This window comes from Dermatophagoides pteronyssinus, unplaced genomic scaffold (assembly GCF_027571235.1).
Source record: "Dermatophagoides pteronyssinus isolate colony J.1.1.1.1 unplaced genomic scaffold, Derpt_VIB-CSIC_2022.12 sq0008, whole genome shotgun sequence".
NCBI classification, from domain to species: domain Eukaryota; kingdom Metazoa; phylum Arthropoda; class Arachnida; order Sarcoptiformes; family Pyroglyphidae; genus Dermatophagoides; species Dermatophagoides pteronyssinus.
Window position 1 is genome coordinate 2,036,080 of NW_027461532.1, and position 17,748 is coordinate 2,053,827.

The 17,748-nt window shown below is 27.3% G+C and overlaps 10 protein-coding genes and 1 long non-coding RNA gene across 11 annotated transcripts; 6 read left to right on the plus strand and 5 right to left on the minus strand.

Annotated features, from left to right (window-relative positions):
* The first annotated feature begins 2,001 nt into the window (after window positions 1–2,001).
* On the plus strand, window positions 2,002–3,232 carry LOC113793748 (uncharacterized). The gene is made up of 2 exons (XM_027343819.2): window positions 2,002–2,406; window positions 2,515–3,232. Exons 1-2 carry the CDS (start codon window positions 2,197–2,199, stop codon window positions 2,899–2,901), a joined length of 597 nt encoding a protein of 198 aa, XP_027199620.1. The 5' UTR covers window positions 2,002–2,196; the 3' UTR covers window positions 2,902–3,232.
* LOC142645265 (uncharacterized) lies at window positions 3,165–4,740 on the minus strand. Its single transcript, XM_075821145.1, has 2 exons — window positions 4,585–4,740; window positions 3,165–4,501 (listed from the first exon to the last, which is right to left on the minus strand). Exon 2 carries the CDS (start codon window positions 4,473–4,475, stop codon window positions 3,765–3,767), a length of 711 nt encoding a protein of 236 aa, XP_075677260.1. The 5' UTR covers window positions 4,476–4,501; window positions 4,585–4,740; the 3' UTR covers window positions 3,165–3,764.
* A 374-nt stretch (window positions 4,741–5,114) lies between these two features.
* On the plus strand, window positions 5,115–5,574 carry LOC142645266 (immediate early response 3-interacting protein 1). The gene is made up of 2 exons (XM_075821146.1): window positions 5,115–5,256; window positions 5,321–5,574. Exons 1-2 carry the CDS (start codon window positions 5,166–5,168, stop codon window positions 5,542–5,544), a joined length of 315 nt encoding a protein of 104 aa, XP_075677261.1. The 5' UTR covers window positions 5,115–5,165; the 3' UTR covers window positions 5,545–5,574.
* Window positions 5,575–5,641: 67 nt separating this feature from the next.
* Window positions 5,642–6,693, plus strand: LOC113793745 (uncharacterized). Its single transcript, XM_027343816.2, has one exon. It carries the CDS (start codon window positions 5,692–5,694, stop codon window positions 6,589–6,591), a length of 900 nt encoding a protein of 299 aa, XP_027199617.2. The 5' UTR covers window positions 5,642–5,691; the 3' UTR covers window positions 6,592–6,693.
* Window positions 6,694–7,584: 891 nt separating this feature from the next.
* Window positions 7,585–9,466, minus strand: LOC113793741 (uncharacterized). Its single transcript, XM_027343805.2, has 2 exons — window positions 8,898–9,466; window positions 7,585–8,831 (listed from the first exon to the last, which is right to left on the minus strand). Exons 1-2 carry the CDS (start codon window positions 9,196–9,198, stop codon window positions 7,771–7,773), a joined length of 1,362 nt encoding a protein of 453 aa, XP_027199606.2. The 5' UTR covers window positions 9,199–9,466; the 3' UTR covers window positions 7,585–7,770.
* Window positions 9,467–10,592: 1,126 nt separating this feature from the next.
* On the plus strand, window positions 10,593–11,365 carry LOC142645223 (transmembrane protein 222-like). The gene is made up of 3 exons (XM_075820971.1): window positions 10,593–10,940; window positions 11,035–11,165; window positions 11,251–11,365. Exons 1-3 carry the CDS (start codon window positions 10,593–10,595, stop codon window positions 11,363–11,365), a joined length of 594 nt encoding a protein of 197 aa, XP_075677086.1.
* A 55-nt stretch (window positions 11,366–11,420) lies between these two features.
* Window positions 11,421–12,104, minus strand: LOC113793749 (mite allergen Der p 21.0101). The gene is made up of 2 exons (XM_027343820.2): window positions 11,949–12,104; window positions 11,421–11,871 (listed from the first exon to the last, which is right to left on the minus strand). Exons 1-2 carry the CDS (start codon window positions 12,001–12,003, stop codon window positions 11,504–11,506), a joined length of 423 nt encoding a protein of 140 aa, XP_027199621.2. The 5' UTR covers window positions 12,004–12,104; the 3' UTR covers window positions 11,421–11,503.
* Window positions 12,105–12,442: 338 nt separating this feature from the next.
* LOC113793750 (mite allergen Der p 5) lies at window positions 12,443–13,120 on the plus strand. Its single transcript, XM_027343822.2, has 2 exons — window positions 12,443–12,590; window positions 12,675–13,120. The coding sequence occupies exons 1-2, from the start codon at window positions 12,551–12,553 to the stop codon at window positions 13,031–13,033; spliced, it is 399 nt and encodes a 132-aa protein (XP_027199623.2). The 5' UTR covers window positions 12,443–12,550; the 3' UTR covers window positions 13,034–13,120.
* On the minus strand, window positions 12,894–13,472 carry LOC142645219 (uncharacterized). The gene is made up of 2 exons (XR_012846371.1): window positions 13,342–13,472; window positions 12,894–13,263 (listed from the first exon to the last, which is right to left on the minus strand). It is a non-coding gene; the product is annotated as an uncharacterized LOC142645219 (long non-coding RNA).
* A 1,653-nt stretch (window positions 13,473–15,125) lies between these two features.
* On the plus strand, window positions 15,126–16,176 carry LOC113793746 (uncharacterized). The gene is made up of 3 exons (XM_027343818.2): window positions 15,126–15,266; window positions 15,335–15,483; window positions 15,554–16,176. The coding sequence occupies exons 1-3, from the start codon at window positions 15,258–15,260 to the stop codon at window positions 15,990–15,992; spliced, it is 597 nt and encodes a 198-aa protein (XP_027199619.1). The 5' UTR covers window positions 15,126–15,257; the 3' UTR covers window positions 15,993–16,176.
* A 168-nt stretch (window positions 16,177–16,344) lies between these two features.
* On the minus strand, window positions 16,345–17,737 carry LOC113793744 (THUMP domain-containing protein 1). Its single transcript, XM_027343815.2, has one exon. It carries the CDS (start codon window positions 17,735–17,737, stop codon window positions 16,487–16,489), a length of 1,251 nt encoding a protein of 416 aa, XP_027199616.2. The 3' UTR covers window positions 16,345–16,486.
* Between the last annotated feature and the right edge of the window lie 11 nt (window positions 17,738–17,748).

The window sequence follows — 17,748 nt, forward strand, 5'->3', positions numbered from 1 at the left end:
TTGTCATGAAATATTATCAAATAGTGGTGACATAATAACGATGAATGATGATGATGATAATGATGATAATGATAAATTCCCGTGACATTCAAATTATGTATTATTACAATTCATTAACACCATAATAATGATGAAAGTAAAAAGTTTTATTTGTTGTTGTTGTTGTTGTTGTTGTTATTGTGATAATGAATATCGGAAACTTTTACACTCGGCCACTACAGATTTATCAAAAGTTTCAAAAGCTTCTTATCATCATCTTTTTTTATATAATAATAATCCATTGTATTAAGCGAAACAAAAAATCCATTTTTTTCATTATTATCATCATCATCATCATGATGGTCTTATCTAACAATGATTATCACTATTGTGAATCATGGTCAAAATGGATTTGATGATTGAATGAATGACGTTTGCGGTCAAATCCGTTTTTTGTTTTCGGGATTCATATTTATCTTGATGTTAAAAATGCATTTTTTTTGTTGTTGGTAGATGAACACGATTTTGAAAATATTCGCTGAAAAAAAAATGATTTAAATTTGATTAAAATAGATGAAAGAATCATAAAAAACAAAAACAAAAACAAAAAAATGATCCAAAACTTCCGGTTTCGAAATAAAAACATTCGAATTTCAAACATGTCATGATATTTATGAATATAAGTTGTCAACATTTTACTCATTTTTCGAATGTTCGGTTTGTTTATCCATCCATCCATCCATCCGGATATTATCATCAGTTTGATTTAACATTTCTTCTTTTTTTCTGTTCAAATATTATGGTCCATTTTAAATCTTTGTTTTAAGATTATAATCATATAGTATTTATAGTGGACAACGACATTATTATTATTATTATCATCATCATCGTCATTATTTCATCATTATAATCATCACCATCATCATCATCCAATTTTTGATTCGATTCGATTCAAATAAAAAGAACGAAAGAAATCGGTAATACCGACCGAAAAAATAAAATAACAAAACACAATGACAGTCATCATTATAATGATTTACAAACAAATCAACTGATCTAATCAAGCAAAACAAAGAATGAACCAAAAAAAGTGCTGGATTCATATTCATATCCTGATCCTTTTTTTTTTTGTTTGGATTTCCATCCATTCTATTCATTTGTCCGAAAATTTCGGACAACATTCGTTGGAAATGTAAGATTTCTTTTTTGAACTCTGAACCTCTAAGGTTTTGTTGTTGTTGTTGTTGTCCTTGTTTTTAGCATGTATTTTGCATAGAAGAAAAAAAAATATTTTCGCATCCATATACACACCCGATGATCGACCCGATCAATGATGATGATGATGATGATTGTATAGATTGATGGATCATCATCATCATCAACAACAACAACAACAACAACAACAATGATGATGGTCAAAATATTTGAATTGAATAGGATGATGGTGAAGTTCAATTCCTGATTTTTGTTTTGTTTTGTTCATTTCTTCTCATTTTTTTTTCGTCTCGAAACTCTGAATTTTATTTTTCTCTTTCTCGCAATCACTTTTTTTCTTTTCTTTTTTTCTTTCTTGGATCGTTCATTTTTGATTAAACATATTTTGATTCTTCTTTTATTTTTTTGTTTCTCTTCAACAAACATGTCAAATGTCAAAGGGTTTCAAAACATCATATGTTTTGCATATGAATTTTCCGATGAAGAAGAATGAATCTCTTTTTTTTTTCTTTCTTTGTTTTCTTTACACATCACATCATCATTATTTTTATTATGTGTGTGTTTGTCCGAAGAGTGAAAATTTATTTTTTTCAAAGAAAAAAAAACGGACGGACAAAGAGTTGACCAAAAACACGAATTGAATCCATCCGCCCATCAACAACAACAAAAAAGAACAATTCATTTTTTGGATGAATGAAGAAAAATGAGCAAGACAAAAAATGATATAAAAATGCGATCAATTTCGATCAGTAAAACATCCATCACATCATTCGATAAATTTTTTTGCAATCTGTTTTATTTTATTTTATTTTATTTTGTTGTTGTTGTTTTCTGGTTTTTTCAGTTTCCTGTTTTTTTTTTCAACCAGTGTAATTTTTTTTCGTTGTGTTTGTTTTGTTTCTGTCTGTAAATCTTTTCAAAAAAAAAGTCTTTCAAGTGTGATCATTTTTTTCAAATTCATATTTTAATTTTTTATATAAATCACGAAAAACGAAAACGAAAATGTTGTTCTACAATCGATTTACTTATTGTTTGTTGGCCATTGCTGCTATTGCCATTATAAATGTTAATGCACAAGCTGGTTTCGAAGCTATGGATGGACAATTTAAAGAAGGTGGTAGTGGCCGAGAAAGAATCCAGGCAGCTGTACAAACAAAACATACGGTCGAAATGAAACCCGTTGATATTCCATATGAAGATATTGAACCACAGGTATTATTCAAATGAACAAAAAAATTCAATTAAAATGTCAACGTTTTTTTCTTCAAATCTTTATATTCTGAAAATTCTTATCATATGTTTGTTTTTTTTTAAATTTAGATAATCGAAGTTGAAGGTGGTGCTTTACCATTGGAAATTCATTTCAAATCAAGCTCATCACGTATCCGTGTACATCAAACACACGAAGCAGCTGGTGCCGGTGAAGTTGAACAAACATCATCGGAAGAGGAACCACATCGACTTATTCATGAAGTTAAAAAACCAATCATTCAAGAAGTTCGTGAAATTATTACACCATACCGTAAAGTTGTACAAGAAATTCAACCTGTTATGGAAGAAATTCATACAATTGTTGCCAAAGGTGAAGCGCGAAGAAATTTCGATCGTACACAAACCAAAACACGTGGTAGCCGTGGTTCATTGGCATCACCATCGGCACGTGCCCAATCGGCTAGTAGCTCTGGCAGCTCAACATCGCCATTCTAATTGCCATTATAATATTAATGATAAAATTATTATTTATAGTGAAATGTATCCGATACATAATAGTATCCTTATAATTATCATCATTGTTATTGCCATCATTTGTCATTATATTGGTCATAGCCATCATTTATATCATTATTATCATCATCATAATAATTCATCAAAATGATGATTTTCCATTCACCTCCCACTTCACCCTTTCCACCTATTCACAAAAAAAAGAACGATTTTCAACGACAACAACAACAACAAAGACAAGTAGATAATGAATGCATGACTGAATGAACTAAATCTTGAACATCATCTTCATCATCATCATCATCATCAACAATAAACAAACAAACTAATGATCTTCTCAATTGTATGGATTCTATTGGTAGTAAAATAGTAATTTCCATCAATTTACATCATCATGGTGGTTTTTTTTAAATCATAAGGTCAAACAAATTATGTTTTAGTTTTTTTTTCTATTTTAATTTTTCTTTTATCCAAATATATTATAAATATATCAATAATCAATCTATAATATTGACCCACCTGCACCTATATCATTAGTTTTGTTTGGTTCATTCATCATCATCATCATTTCTTTTTTCTTTTTGTTTTTTCTGTTTGAATAATATAAATCAAAACACATTCATTCTTTTATGTGGATGTGTGATTTTTTTTATATAAAAAAAATTAATTTATAAATTGTTATTGTTGTTATTATTATTGTTGTTTTTTTAAGAATACTTATTTCTTTCTCTTGTATTTGTTGTTGTTATAATCAAAAAAAAAAATTATTTTAATCAAAACTACTTTCTTATTAGATTAGAATAATAATAATGAAAGATATATGATCAAAGTTTTTTCGATTCAATCTAAATAATTGAATCTTTTAATTTATTTTGTCTATTATAATGGTTATTAGTTTTTTGTTGTTGTTGTCCAATACAGAATAAGATTATTGGTGCCATTATAATGATAATAATAAATGTTAATGAAATAATAGTGATGGCAATAAAATTATAATTATGAAATTCTACTTGAATATCTTCAAGACATGAATCAATAGTCCAATCTAATAATGATTGTTGAGAATATTGTGGACAATGGCAAAGACCTTGTTTGGAACAGATCATTGGTACGAATCGATTAAATGATTCAAGATAATCATGATGATGATATTTGTTTGATTGAACATTCGAACAATTAATAATTTTCGATTGTGTTTCAATAGGAATAAATCGACGACAATCAACATCATGTTTACATCGATATCGACAAATACGATCAATATAATCATAATCATACATTTGATTTTCACAAAAACAATGATGTTCACGACATGTTACACGAGGATTTTGTTTCAAATAAAATAAAAGTTGTCGATGATATTCATCCGTACAATCATCTTTTATATTATTCATACCGATCGATACGTTTGAACAGTGTGATATTTTCGATAGTAATTGATTACAATCTTGATGATTGTTACATCGATTTGTATGATTAAATTGAATTTCGTTAACATTCGTTGCAATAAATTTGAATGTCAATGATAAAATTAACAAAATTAACATTCGATACATTTTTTTTCAAAGAAAACGGAATAATACTAAAGAATTGCAAAAAGAAATAAACAGGAAAAAAATTGAACATATTTTAATATAAGATTCTTTTTAAAAAAGAAATACAAACATTTTTGATATCACTCATCATTGGGGTTACTATGGCGATTTCTTAAACAAATTAAATGATTTAACGATTTGATGTTGATGATGAAACATTGTCATCAATCAATGAATAAATAATTTCTACATTATTTACAAGAATTGTTTTATTATCATTATTTGTTATAATCATCTTGATTAGGATGAACATTGTTTAATACATCGATCCATAAAAATAATTTAATTAAAACAATTATCAATACAATTAATGATAAAATACATGACCAATTGAATGATTTGGTCAATGATAATGCAACGATTTTTGTTGGATATATCATTTCGAGCATTGTGGTTTTTTTATTTTTCTATTCTTAGCTTTGTTCTTTTTAATTTCAGAAAATAAATTCAATAAAATCCAATTCGAATGATGAATTTCGAATACAACCTGTTGATTTTTTATAGCATTACATCATATTTGAACAGTGATCACGTGTGTGTGTTTGTGTTTTGGCCAGAATTCTGTCAACGCGTCAAATAAGAAATTCTTGGCTTGTTTGTTTTTGGATCAAAATTCCAAAACAAAACAAAACAAAATTTACAAAATAAACCATGGCTATTGGTGTATATTCATTGCTTGAAGCAACATTATTGGTTATCAATGCTATTGCTATATTGAATGAGGAACGATTCTTGGTTAAATGTATGTTGAATTTTTTCTTTCTTTTTTAAAAAAAAGTTTTTAATGTTTGTTTTTCTTTAACCAGTTGATTTAGATCGAAATTCATTAATGTCATCGGCATCGTTAAATCAGGCAAATATACCGTATGGTGGTGGTTTTGGTGGCCAACAATCCACAACAATATCACCGACAACGATGTCACCGAAAATGCAAATTCTAAATCTATTGCATTCCATACGAACCGTTGCACGTTTACCATTAATCGCTATCAATATTGTTGTTATTATTTTTAAATTATTATTTGGATAAAATATATAATAATAATTAATAATTCTCGAATTTTTTTTTATTTTCATTAAGAATTTCTACATATATTAAAGTATGATTTTTTGCTAATACAGTTTGAAATTTGTTCTAATATTTTTTTTTTTAATTCTTCGTTAAAACGATTTGCAAATGATTTCGAATAAAATAGATATCAATAATGATGATGATGATGATGATAGATTATCGAATATGAACAGTGTATTGACAAAAAAATTCGATAGTGTAATGGAAATGGTGACAAAAAGTTATAAACGAATACAACCGAAAACAAATCGTGATAATTTTGGTCAAATGCATAGTGAAAGTCCGGGACGTATTGCAAAACATTTAGTTAGTATTACGGAAAATCTAGATTATTTTAATAATTCATCAAAAACATTTGAAGATCTACCAAAAAGACCTGGTTGGCGTTGTCCAACATCATTAGTTAATAAATCGATGACTAAAAATTTGACAACAATTGAACCAACAACATTAACAACAAATGTCGATAGAGAATTGGAAGTAAATTCAAATGAAAAATTTGAATCAATTACAATGATTAAATCGGATACATCTATATCAACGAATGGTCCATTAAAAGAATTTATTCGTAAACAAAAACCAAATTTTTGTCATCAGCCAAAAATTAAATTTAAACTTGATCCAAATCTTATAATTGAAGCAGCCAAAAGAGCCGAAATTCTTGATCAGCAACCAATTCGTCAACCATCATTATCATCGATTTCAGATTCGGAAAAAAAGAAACCAATTAAACAACAACAACAACCGAAAAAATCAGCATCAAAAGAAAAATCGACAATGATAAATAAATCGGATAAACAGCTAAAATCTCGTATGATAATTGATGAAAATATTGGCCCATTAATACGTGAATCATTACAACGGGTAAAAGTATTTTCATTAAAATCAGATATACAAGAAATTGAATCATCGATTGATTCGTTAGAATCGGCAAGAATGTCAATTGAATTAACTGAACAACAAAAAACTATTGATTTAAATTTGAAAAAATCGAAAAATTTATAACTAAAAAAAATCACCATTGTCATTATTATTTGTACTTTGTATGACATTTTTTTTCTACTTTAAAAAAAATCAAAAAATTGATAAAATCAAAAGAACATTTTTTTATTTTAAAAAAAAATCGATAATAATCTTGACTTCTTTAATTTGATACCAGACAAAGAGATTAGGGGGCGCCTTTCTTGAAAAATTATTTTTTTTTTGATTGATTTAAATCAATCATGGTGTAAATAAAATGTCTATGATGATGGTGATGATGATTAAGATAAAAGGTTGATTGATTTGGCAATTGATGAAAAAAATTTTTTTTTTTTTCAATTTAAGAAATTAGAATGTATTTATTTTTGAATGCCATGAATGATGATGATGATGATAATGAAGGCCCATAGGCATATCAATAGGTTGGTGGTGGTGGTGGTGAATGGTGGGGGATGGGAAAATTGAAAGGAAAAATAAAATGTTTGAATTTTGAAATTTTTCAACCAAAAAAGCGCACACACAAGACATTGAACTGAACAGAAAAAATTGTTTTTTGGCCTAATTTTTTGCTTGCCAGAAGATATTTTTCGAGCCGGAAACGTTATAGTTAATATCTGTGTGTGTGATGTTTACGTGAGAAAATATGGATATTTAAAAAAAGTCGGCCTGATTGAGATTTTGGCAACAAACAACAGAAAAATTATCCAGAAAAAAATAATGAACAAAAAAAAAAATACAAAGGAAATCAATGAAGAGAAAAATGTTTGATGATTTGAGGCATTGAAAAAATGAATGGTACATTTTAATCAATTTGATTTGATTTGATTTGAATGAATGATTGATTGATTGACAGCTCTGAATAAGTTGTTGTTGTTGTCCTATGTTGTTATCCTGTTTCTCCTATGATGATGATATGATTCAAAAATCCGTAGAGAGTGAGGGTAATGCAGATTATTTATTTTTAATGTGAACAAAAAAAAATGTTGTTGTTGATAATGAATTTGGGGCGAGGTTCAATTTTGGTTTTTGAAAGAAAATTTATTTTTGGAATTTATTTTCAAGGTTAATAAAAAGTTTAAATTATTTCAATCAATGTGAATCAATCTTTACTATGGTTTTTAGTATCTTTAAAAAAAACAAAGAGTATTAAAATGATTTGAATATTATCCGTAAAGAATCTTCTTTATTTTTAGCCAATTAAAATTAGAATCCATTAGCCGACGTAGTCGATGATGTTGTTGTTGTTGTTGTTGTTGATGATGGTTGTTGCTTTTTTGATGATTTTACCGATTTGTTTGATTGAATTTTACCTGATGTGGGTGTGAATGATGTCGATGTCGATGATGATGATGATAATGATTGAGCCTTGTTATTTTTAATCTTGTTACTCACTTCTTGTTGTTGTGATTCTTGTTGTTGTTGTTGTTGCAATTTTGGTTGTTGACCATTGACTTTTTCATAATCTTTTATTGCAGATTTATTTTCGTTTTGTTGTTGTTGTTGTTGATGAATATTATTATTAGCAACAACATTGATTAAATCATTATTATGGCCATTCAAATGATGATTGACAGTTATTTGATTATCAATTTTTTTATCCATCATCATCGTACTATTTGAAACAATTTGATCAACAACAGCGGTTACTTGATCTTTGAACTGTTCTATTTCTGTTGGTTTTGTTGATTTTATTTCAACAATATTGTTTGTTGATAATTTTGATTTGTTGTTTGTTTGTTGATCATTAGATTTTGATGAATCATTATTAATGGATATCATTTCGATTGAATTTTTTTCAATAACATTATTCGATACATCGGATTTAATTACTTTTTTATCATTGGTCAATGATTGTGTTGAAACAAATGGTAGTTTAATAAATCCTGGCTTAAAACGATCAACAATGGTAATCATTCTAATGATAAAGATATGTCCTTTAACATAATGTTTTAAATGTTCATTTAAATGTTGAATAAATCGCCATAAAAGATCAATTATTGTTTTAACATCTTTTTGATCATCTTTTTGATGATGTGGTTCAGGTAATGGCATTAAATATTCCAATTTTGATTCCAATGATAATAAAAATTGATTCAATTTATCATAAAATCCATTTATAGTTATCAATTGTGTATATTGATGACCAATAGCCATTGGAATTTGAACAACATTATCACTTACAATTATTGATAATTCAAACATTTGTCGTAAACGTTTATCGATCATATCAAGACCATAACATGCCATTTTATCGATCAATTCCACTGCAGAATGATTAACAGAAATATAAAATATGCAAATTTAAAAAAGAAAAGAAAAAGAAAACTTACCAGGTTTTCTGGGTACATAATGAACAATTTTTATGGCAAATAAATTAACACCATTTTCTACTTTACCGATTACAATCGATATCATATTCGAACTAGATTTTATTCGTCCATAATTATTTTCAACAAAAATTTTCATACGATTAATGATTGGAATTTTTTCCTTTAATCGTCGAACAATAGCCATATGAAATAATGGATGCGATAAATCATTTTCATTGTTAGATTCGGATGGTTTTGCTGGAATAACATTCGTAACAGAAGTACCGGATAATTTTGATACGGATGATGGTGATGAAGACATTATGATGATTATTCTGAGTAAAAAATTGAATATTTTTTTGGTTTATTAAATGGATGATGATGATTTTCGAAACAACAACAAAAACAACAAAACTAGACTAAAAAATTATTAATAGAAAAATAAAATAAAATCATTAACAAATGGTTTTTCTTTTCACACACAAACAAACAAACAAAAAACCCAAAATGGTACGTTTCGATATGAAGATGATAATTGAACTGACAACAAATCAATCACTGTCATTTTATTTTGTTCTGTGATTTTATGGTTGTTGATGATGATGATTGGACAGATCAAAAGAAAAAAAATTATACGAAGACAACGATAATGTTGATGAACAAAAAAAAAAAAAATTCAACCAACAATTTTTTTTCCCCGATTGTCAAACAGATAATACACACACATAATTTATATTAGGGTAGTGGTAAACATCGTAAACATATTTTTTATGATTGATAATTTTTGCTTTTCAAATTTGGTAATATTATTCATCATGAGTATCAATGATGATCGATGACCGAAATTTTTTTCTATTATTGATGTACTCATAATTCATATTGAATGAAGAAGAAGAAGAAGACGAAAAAAAAGGAAAAGGATGTCTAATCATGTGTGTGCGAATGATTCGATTTTTTTTTTTGTTTGTTTCTATACTTTGAAAACAAAAATCAAAGTCACAACCTTATTGTCGATGTTGTTTGTTTGTTTGTTTGAATTGTCATTTTTGATTTCTGATGTGTTGATGATTGGTTATTCACAATTAATCAAAAGTGCGAAAAAAAAAGATTTTTTGTTTTGTTTTGTTTTTTCTTTTGGCTATTCATCAAAAAGACAAAATGAAAATGAAAATGAAAATGATTTGAACATTAATCCTTTTTTTTGATATGATCAATGATTTTAAAAAAATATATTTTTAGATTTATTATTGTCATCGTCGTGTTCCATTGATCAATGGCCATTTATTGTCCAAAAAAATGGATGCGTCATTCGATGTTGATGATAATTATAATGATCGAATGATGTTCGAGCGAATGTGCGAAATCATACATTAACATTTTTCCAAGAAATTGATGGATATATAGACAAAAAAAAAAACAGTTATATTTTCATGTCATGAATAAATTTGATTTGATTAATTAGATCAAACGAATATTATTATATGATGATGATGACAGGTGGAAAAAAAATTTGTAAATTTTCGTCATATCATTTGGATTTTTTGTTGTTGTTGTTGTTTCAAAGGTACATACAAATGAAAGATTTTGGTTTTCGAAAATCAGGTCAAACAATAGGTCATAGATGTCCATTTTTTTTGTTGATGATTTCATTATGATCATGATTGACTGAAATTCTGAAAACTGTCAATCATTTAATGATTATATATCGTGACTATAATGATGGATAATTTATCATCAAATAATTTGATTAAATTACCATTATCGATGATAAAATCACAACAACAGCAACAACAACAACAATATCGAAAATTATTCGAACCATATTGTATTGTTTGGTGTTCATTACCATGGTTATCATATTTTATACCATTGATTGGTCATATGGCCATAACTGATTCATATGGAAATATTTGGGATTTTTCCGAATCATATTTTGTATCAATGAATAATTTTTCATTTGGTCAACCAATAAAATTTTTACGTATGGATCGTAAATGTTTTCTTGATCATTATCAATGGGATGAAGGTATTCAACGTGCAGCCAATATTTATAATCATAAAATGGTAAGCAAAGATCAAGAAAGGAGGCAAAAAATCCGATTAAAGTTTATTTCCAATTGATTCATTTTCACCTGAATTTTGGATTGAATTCAATCAGCATTATATATTATGGTCAAATTGTCATTCATTTGTATGTGAAGCATTGAATCAAATGTCATATAATGGTCATAATAATCATAATGTTCAATCATTATTATGGAAATTTTCACTAAATTCTCATTATGTAAGGTTGGTTTATCATCATCCTTATCCTTGATATCCTTACCGTTCATATAAAACGTTTCTTTCTTTCTTTTTGTTACTGAATGAATAGCATCTATTCGTTTATAAAGATATGGTCAACATGGATAATTATCATTACCATTTTTATATTAATTTTTTTACCATCATCATCATCATCATCATCAACAACAACAACAACGTTTTGATTGATGCAAGATAATTACAACAACAACAACAAAATAAGAACATTGATTTTTAAACTTTGTTTTTTTTTTAGTAAATTTTTATTTGATGTTTTTCAAGAGAAAATTTTGGAAACATTTTTGGATTAAATGTCGATTAAATTAATAATATTCATCCGGATTTACAGCTTTAACTTTTTTAGCCAATTCGTCCAATTTTTTAATCAATAATTTAATACTTTCCAAAGCAAATTCATAATTGTATCGTTCAAACATATTTAAATCGGTACGTTTAGCTTCCATTTCGAAAAATTTTAATGCACCTTTCATAAAATTTTCACCAATAGTAAGTTCACGAAGAATTTGTTCTTTTAATTCTTTGCTTTTGGTTTTTTCCAATTCTTTGTATTGTTCACTAAGATGAAGTAAACCTTTTTCAACTTGATCGATTTTTGTTTCCAATTCTTCCATCATTAAACGATCGAATGCCATACGCCATTCATCTTCTTTTTTGTCACCAACAATAAAACCTATTATGAAAAAAGAAAAATTATTCAGATTATTCATTTTCCAGGCAAACAAACAAATTAAAAAAAAAATTACAAACCAGATACGGCAGCAGCCATTACAATGGCAGCGAAAACGGTAATGATGAATTTCATTTTGAGAAAAAAATTTCTTTTTTTGGATTCGATTTGGGAAAAAATATAATGTATATAATGATAATGAACGGTTCGATGTGATCATGGATTGATTTATATATTGATCGATCAATCAATCTTTGATCGATTAATCAATTCAATTGGATAGATCGTTCTAGAAAAACCCAAAAATGTAGATGGTTGCACTTTGGTATCAATATGATTTCATTTAAAAAAAGATAGTAATCATCTTCAAATAGCCAATAGATCCTATTGTAATCCACTTGTAATTTCAATCATTAATTGATTAATCCAGACAATATTTTCCAATCAATTTTTGATGGAAAATAATTTAATTAATTAATCAAAAAATCTTATCAATTAGATTGATGAATAAAGTGTTTTGTTTTGGTTCGTTTTTGTTGTTGCTGTGGACAAAACAAAGTGCAAATCCTAGATCCACTATATAAATCGATGCATTATTTAGCCAGAAAAAAACTCAATCTTTTATCCATTTATAATTTTTCCCGAAAAAAAATCCCAAACCGTTAGAAAAAAAATATCAATCATGAAATTCATCATTGCTTTCTTTGTTGCCACTTTGGCCGGTAAGTTTTCATTTTTTTCAATCAATTGATCAATTCATTCATTCATTCATTCGATTTTTTTTTATTGTTTCAAAAATTATCCAGTTATGACTGTTTCAGGTGAAGAAAAAAAACATGATTATCAAAATGAATTTGATTTCTTATTGATGGAACGTATTCATGAACAAATTAAAAAAGGTGAACTTGCATTGTTCTATCTTCAAGAACAGATTAATCATTTTGAAGCAAAACCAACAAAAGAAATGAAAGATAAAATTGTAGCCGAAATGGATACCATTATTGCTATGATTGATGGTGTACGTGGTGTACTTGATCGTCTTATGCAACGTAAAGATTTAGATATTTTTGAACAATATAATCTTGAAATGGCTAAAAAATCTGGTGATATTTTGGAACGTGATTTGAAAAAAGAAGAAGCACGTGTTAAAAAGATTGAAGTTTAATTTAATTGAATTAAAAATTTTCTTGATTTTTTTCTTGTTGCCTTCATCAATTGACAAATAAAAATGAATAAAGAATTTTGAAATAAATTTTTTCTCCCCCCTTTTCACTTGCAAATGAACTGATTTATTTTGAAATTTTTTTGAAAATAATATTATTTCTTTGATTTTCGAAATATAGTTCACCATTCAGCCCGGATAACCTTGATGATGATCACCTGTACGATTTTCTTCTGCTAAAACAAAACAACAAAACAAAGAAGAATAATTGTTTTGAAATTTATTTAAATTTATTTCAACAAACAACACACCTGTTGACAATTATGCAATTACGAAATTAAGGTTTTTGTTTTTCGATAGTAAATATCGAAAAATATCGATATTTTTTGTCTTTACTATCGATTTTTTCGATTTTGTTTATCCGATCATCATCATCATCATCATTATCATCCGATTATTCGATACAAATTTTGAATTTTTGGTTTTGAATTTTCTCATTTCTCTATTGATGATTTAAATATATTATTGATAGAATCGTTGTTGAAAGTCAAGGTCAACAATTGTATTGTATTGTCATTTTGTTATTTTATTGCCCAATCTATCGATCCATCTATTAATCAATCAATCAATCAATATGTCTATAATCGGGTTACGGACAATTTATTGCTATATTTTTTTTTCTTCTTACAATGTATGTATGATTTATGTGTGATCTATGTCCTTATTGGTTTATTTTCAATGTTTAATTTTTTTTATATTACATAATATAGCCTTATGTATGTAATTATTTTCTAATTGAAAATCAATTTAAAATCGATCAATTAATTATTAAATGGAAATAAGGATGAAGAGAAAGAGAGTGAAGAAAATGGTAAAAAAAGATTTCAACAAAAAAATTTCTTCTATTCGAACATCAATGTTTTTGGTTGATAAAAATTTCTCTGAAAATTATTGCGGCTATTTTATTTTCAATGTTACATTATCAACTGTATACAGGACCTATTTCAATCAATGATTTGATCTAATTATTCAATGTATGTTTAATGATCTAATTAGTGTTGTTTGAAAATCATTCAACAACAAACAATAACAGCAGTAGCAAACAAAAAGATTATAATTCAACTCTTTAGGGCCAAAGAAAAAAAGAAAACATCATTCAATGGCGGTCACGATGATCCTGATCAATGAATATTTTCGGTTATGATGTAATCAAGGCAACAACAAAAAAATGAAACCGATAACATTATTTGCCCGAAAATTTTTCCTCGACCATTTTCATTTCTTTTCTTTTTTTATTCAAACGATTAAATCAATCAAGAAGCAAACAAATAAAAAAATAATAATGAACCACAGCCCCTTTCATTCATATAATGATTTCGACAATACACAATATAACTTGATAATGAAAAACAATTTAACAACGAAACGATGAAATGATTAAGACAATTTCGCAAAAAAAAAAATCAATGAATTAAATCAAATTAACTTTGATGATGATGATGATAATAATAATAATTCAGAGGAAAAATCCTGGCCATATACTACTATTCAAAGAGAATATTTTCTTTTCAAAAAATCAAATGTTTTGACATTCGAAATTTATAATTTGTTTCCAAAAAAAAAAAAAATTGATTTTGAAATTTTCTTTTCCCAAAATTTTTTCCTTTCGCTTTCACTTCATGTCTGCAGACCAAAAAAACTATACTTTATTTGGACTTCTTTTTCTTTTTTGATTTATTACTGATTATTGATGATTTATTATTATGTCACCATCACCAATGATCGAAATGAGACAATCTCCTTTTCTTTTCTCCATTCATAATTCAAAAAACAAGAAGGAGAACAACAAAAAAGAGCCAATGAACAATGTATCATGGACATTATCGATTGGATCCTTTTTGATTGTTTTTTTTCTTCTTTTCTTTTCTTCTTCGTTTGTTTTTCTTTCTTTTTTTTGTGACTAATTTCAATTAAAAATATATCAGTAAATGAATGAAAGATTATTATTATTATTATCATGAATAGTAATTATAGCCACCACCATCATAATCATCATTAATTGGACGACAATCAGAAGAAAAAAAATGAGGAAAAGTTTTACGATATATATAAAAACAGGTGACATTTGAAATTTATAATTCATTACATTCGATCATTTGATCAATCATATATTTGTTTGTTTTGGTTTGTTATCTTTTTTTATATATAAATTTTTTCTTTAAAAAAAATGTTTCGGGTAAGTTTTTCATCGAATATAATACCCGATCATTGGCGAATATTCATTTTTTGTTGTTGAAAATATAGTTAATATTATCAATCGGTTTTGTTTTCGTCGGTGTTGCTATCGCTAAACCATATGGTTATCATGGAGGTGGTGGTGGCCATGGATATGCTCATGTTGTACCAGCAGCCGTATTAAGTCATCATCATGTTAAATATTATGAAGTTCCAAGGTAAGATTTCCTTACTTTTTTTGGTTATTCTTGAAAAAAATTGTATTCTTTTTTTTTGTTTGTTTCTTAGCCATGGTTATGTAAAACCAACAACAATCGATGTACCACCAAATCATATACCAATTAATTTCATATTCCGTTCAGCATCCAGTGCGATACATGCTGAACAAAAACATATGGGCTCACCGGGATCATATCAACAATCATATTCAAAAGATGAACCACACGTTCTTAAACATATGGTTACAAAACCAATTATTCAAGAAGTACATGAAATTATTTCACCATATCGTAAAATTGTACAAACAGTTGAACCAGTTAAAGAGGAAATTAAAACAATTGTTGCACGTGGTTCACATGGTTATGGTGGTGGTCATGAAAGTGGCGGATATGGTGGCGGTGGCGGAGGTGGTGGACATGATACCTATAGCAGCGGTGGTGGTATGGAATATGGCCATATGGAAAGTGGTTATGGTGGCGGCGGTGGTATGGAATATGCCCATTATTAATGATGATGATTATTACCAGAAAACAAAAAGATAGGAAACAAATGTTCCTTTTTTTTATATTTTAAATCATCAACGATATCTACTTAGATTTTTTTTTAAATTGAAATTTTATTACTTGAATCAAATATTTATTTATTTATTTATTTTATCATAATTAACAATCGACCAATCGAACAAAATTGAATGGCTAAACATTTCGAAATTTTAAATTATAATTTTCATCAACATTCAACCTTACAAAAAACAGAAAATTCATTCAAAATTGATGTGATCATCATCATTATCATCCATTTTTTTCTACTTATGGAGTGATAGATTAATTTTATTGTCCAAAATATGTTTTTTTTTAAAAAAATTCAATTCAATATTTTTCTTGATATGTTAATTGATAGCAAAAAAAGACGATTTTTTTTGCATCGTTTTCACACTTGAAAAAAAAGTGAAAATTTTTCAAATAAAATTCAATGATTGTTTTTTTGTCCCTGTTCATAAAATCACAATTGTTGTTGTTGTTCTTCTTCAGTTACTGTTGCTGTAATATCTTTAGTATCATCAGATATCGATTCATTTTTGTTTTCAGCATCATCATTGTCAATAATTTTTGATTGTTTGTCTGAATTCAACATCACATTATCACCATCATTATTATTTTCAGTAATACCGAAATGTTTTTTTATAAATTCAATTAGATTATATTTTGAATATCGATTATAATCAGGTAATAATGAAATACAGGCAGCTTTACATAAAACATTAATCTGTATAACTTGATCCGGACGATCTAAACAAACGTACCAATTTGGTCGTCTTTCGCGTACAATTTTTATTATTGATTCTTGTAATGTTCGTTCGGTTAATGAAGAATAATTTCGTATACGACATTGTATCAGATATGAACAAACGTTTTTGGATGCTAAACTTTCGAATAATTCATCGAATATTGAAACAATTTTATCCGTACGACATGTTCGTATTACTGGAATAATTCGTTGAATATATCGACAATTTTGTCGTCGATTTTGTTCAAGATCTTTCCATAATGCTGTAGATAAGGCTTGTGGATCAATTTGATCATCTTGTATCCGAATAAATAATAGATTTTTACAACGAGTTTTTACTTGTAAAAAACGTCGATTAGTTTTTTGTTCAGCTTCCAATTCGGCTTTTATACAAGCTTCAATATCATTTGGATCAGGATGTTCGGCTGTGGTGGGATAAAGCTGATCGGATATTTCATTCAATATATTATATGATTCTTGTAAACATTGATATTCTTTTTGATTACAAGTGACAAGAAATCCACAATGTCCATTTTCAAGTTCGATACGAATACGACCATTTTCTTTACGTTTATTATCTGATTGTTTACGATAATATTGTTTCTTTTTCTTTTTATCACGACGATTTTGTTTTGATTGTTGTTTTTTTACATTATCCATATTGAAATTTCCAAATATCAGGCAACAAAATTTCCAAAACCAAAAAAAATAAACAAAACATTTAAATGTCTCGCAAATAAAAGACCATTGACAGTGGAAATAGTTTTTGGCTAATATTGACAACAATAATTTCAAAGCACATGTTTTCGATTTGGGTGTTAATAGATAGAAGAAAAAAAACTTGGTCGACTGAATATAACCAACCAAACATGCCACACAATTAAGAATACACGTGCACATCATTGTGACTTCAATAATAATTATTTTGTCGTTTTCCTTTCTTCTTTTTTTTTGTAAACTGATCATAGTATTTAGAT

Excerpts from the sequence above, each read along its gene's own strand:
- LOC142645265 (XM_075821145.1), bottom strand. The coding sequence starts at position 4,475 with ATGTATCGAATGTTAATTTTGTTAATTTTATCATTGACATTCAAATTT.
- LOC113793745 (XM_027343816.2), top strand. The coding sequence starts at position 5,692 with ATGATTTCGAATAAAATAGATATCAATAATGATGATGATGATGATGAT.
- LOC113793749 (XM_027343820.2), bottom strand. The coding sequence starts at position 12,003 with ATGAAATTCATCATTACCGTTTTCGCTGCCATTGTAATGGCTGCTGCC. Across the intron at positions 11,872-11,948 it reads AATGGCTGCTGCCGTATCTG|GTTTTATTGTTGGTGACAAA; the intron begins GTTTGTAATTTT and ends TTTTCATAATAG.
- LOC113793746 (XM_027343818.2), top strand. Across the intron at positions 15,484-15,553 it reads AAATATTATGAAGTTCCAAG|CCATGGTTATGTAAAACCAA; the intron begins GTAAGATTTCCT and ends TTTGTTTCTTAG.
- LOC113793741 (XM_027343805.2), bottom strand. The coding sequence starts at position 9,198 with ATGTCTTCATCACCATCATCCGTATCAAAATTATCCGGTACTTCTGTT. Across the intron at positions 8,832-8,897 it reads TTATGTACCCAGAAAACCTG|TGGAATTGATCGATAAAATG; the intron begins GTAAGTTTTCTT and ends ATCATTCTGCAG.
- LOC142645266 (XM_075821146.1), top strand. The coding sequence starts at position 5,166 with ATGGCTATTGGTGTATATTCATTGCTTGAAGCAACATTATTGGTTATC. Across the intron at positions 5,257-5,320 it reads GGAACGATTCTTGGTTAAAT|TTGATTTAGATCGAAATTCA; the intron begins GTATGTTGAATT and ends TTCTTTAACCAG.
- LOC142645223 (XM_075820971.1), top strand. The coding sequence starts at position 10,593 with ATGATGGATAATTTATCATCAAATAATTTGATTAAATTACCATTATCG. Across the intron at positions 10,941-11,034 it reads ATATTTATAATCATAAAATG|CATTATATATTATGGTCAAA; the intron begins GTAAGCAAAGAT and ends GAATTCAATCAG. Across the intron at positions 11,166-11,250 it reads CTAAATTCTCATTATGTAAG|CATCTATTCGTTTATAAAGA; the intron begins GTTGGTTTATCA and ends CTGAATGAATAG.
- LOC113793748 (XM_027343819.2), top strand. The coding sequence starts at position 2,197 with ATGTTGTTCTACAATCGATTTACTTATTGTTTGTTGGCCATTGCTGCT. Across the intron at positions 2,407-2,514 it reads ATGAAGATATTGAACCACAG|ATAATCGAAGTTGAAGGTGG; the intron begins GTATTATTCAAA and ends TTTTAAATTTAG.
- LOC113793750 (XM_027343822.2), top strand. The coding sequence starts at position 12,551 with ATGAAATTCATCATTGCTTTCTTTGTTGCCACTTTGGCCG. Across the intron at positions 12,591-12,674 it reads CTTTGTTGCCACTTTGGCCG|TTATGACTGTTTCAGGTGAA; the intron begins GTAAGTTTTCAT and ends AAAATTATCCAG.
- LOC113793744 (XM_027343815.2), bottom strand. The coding sequence starts at position 17,737 with ATGATCAGTTTACAAAAAAAAAGAAGAAAGGAAAACGACAAAATAATT.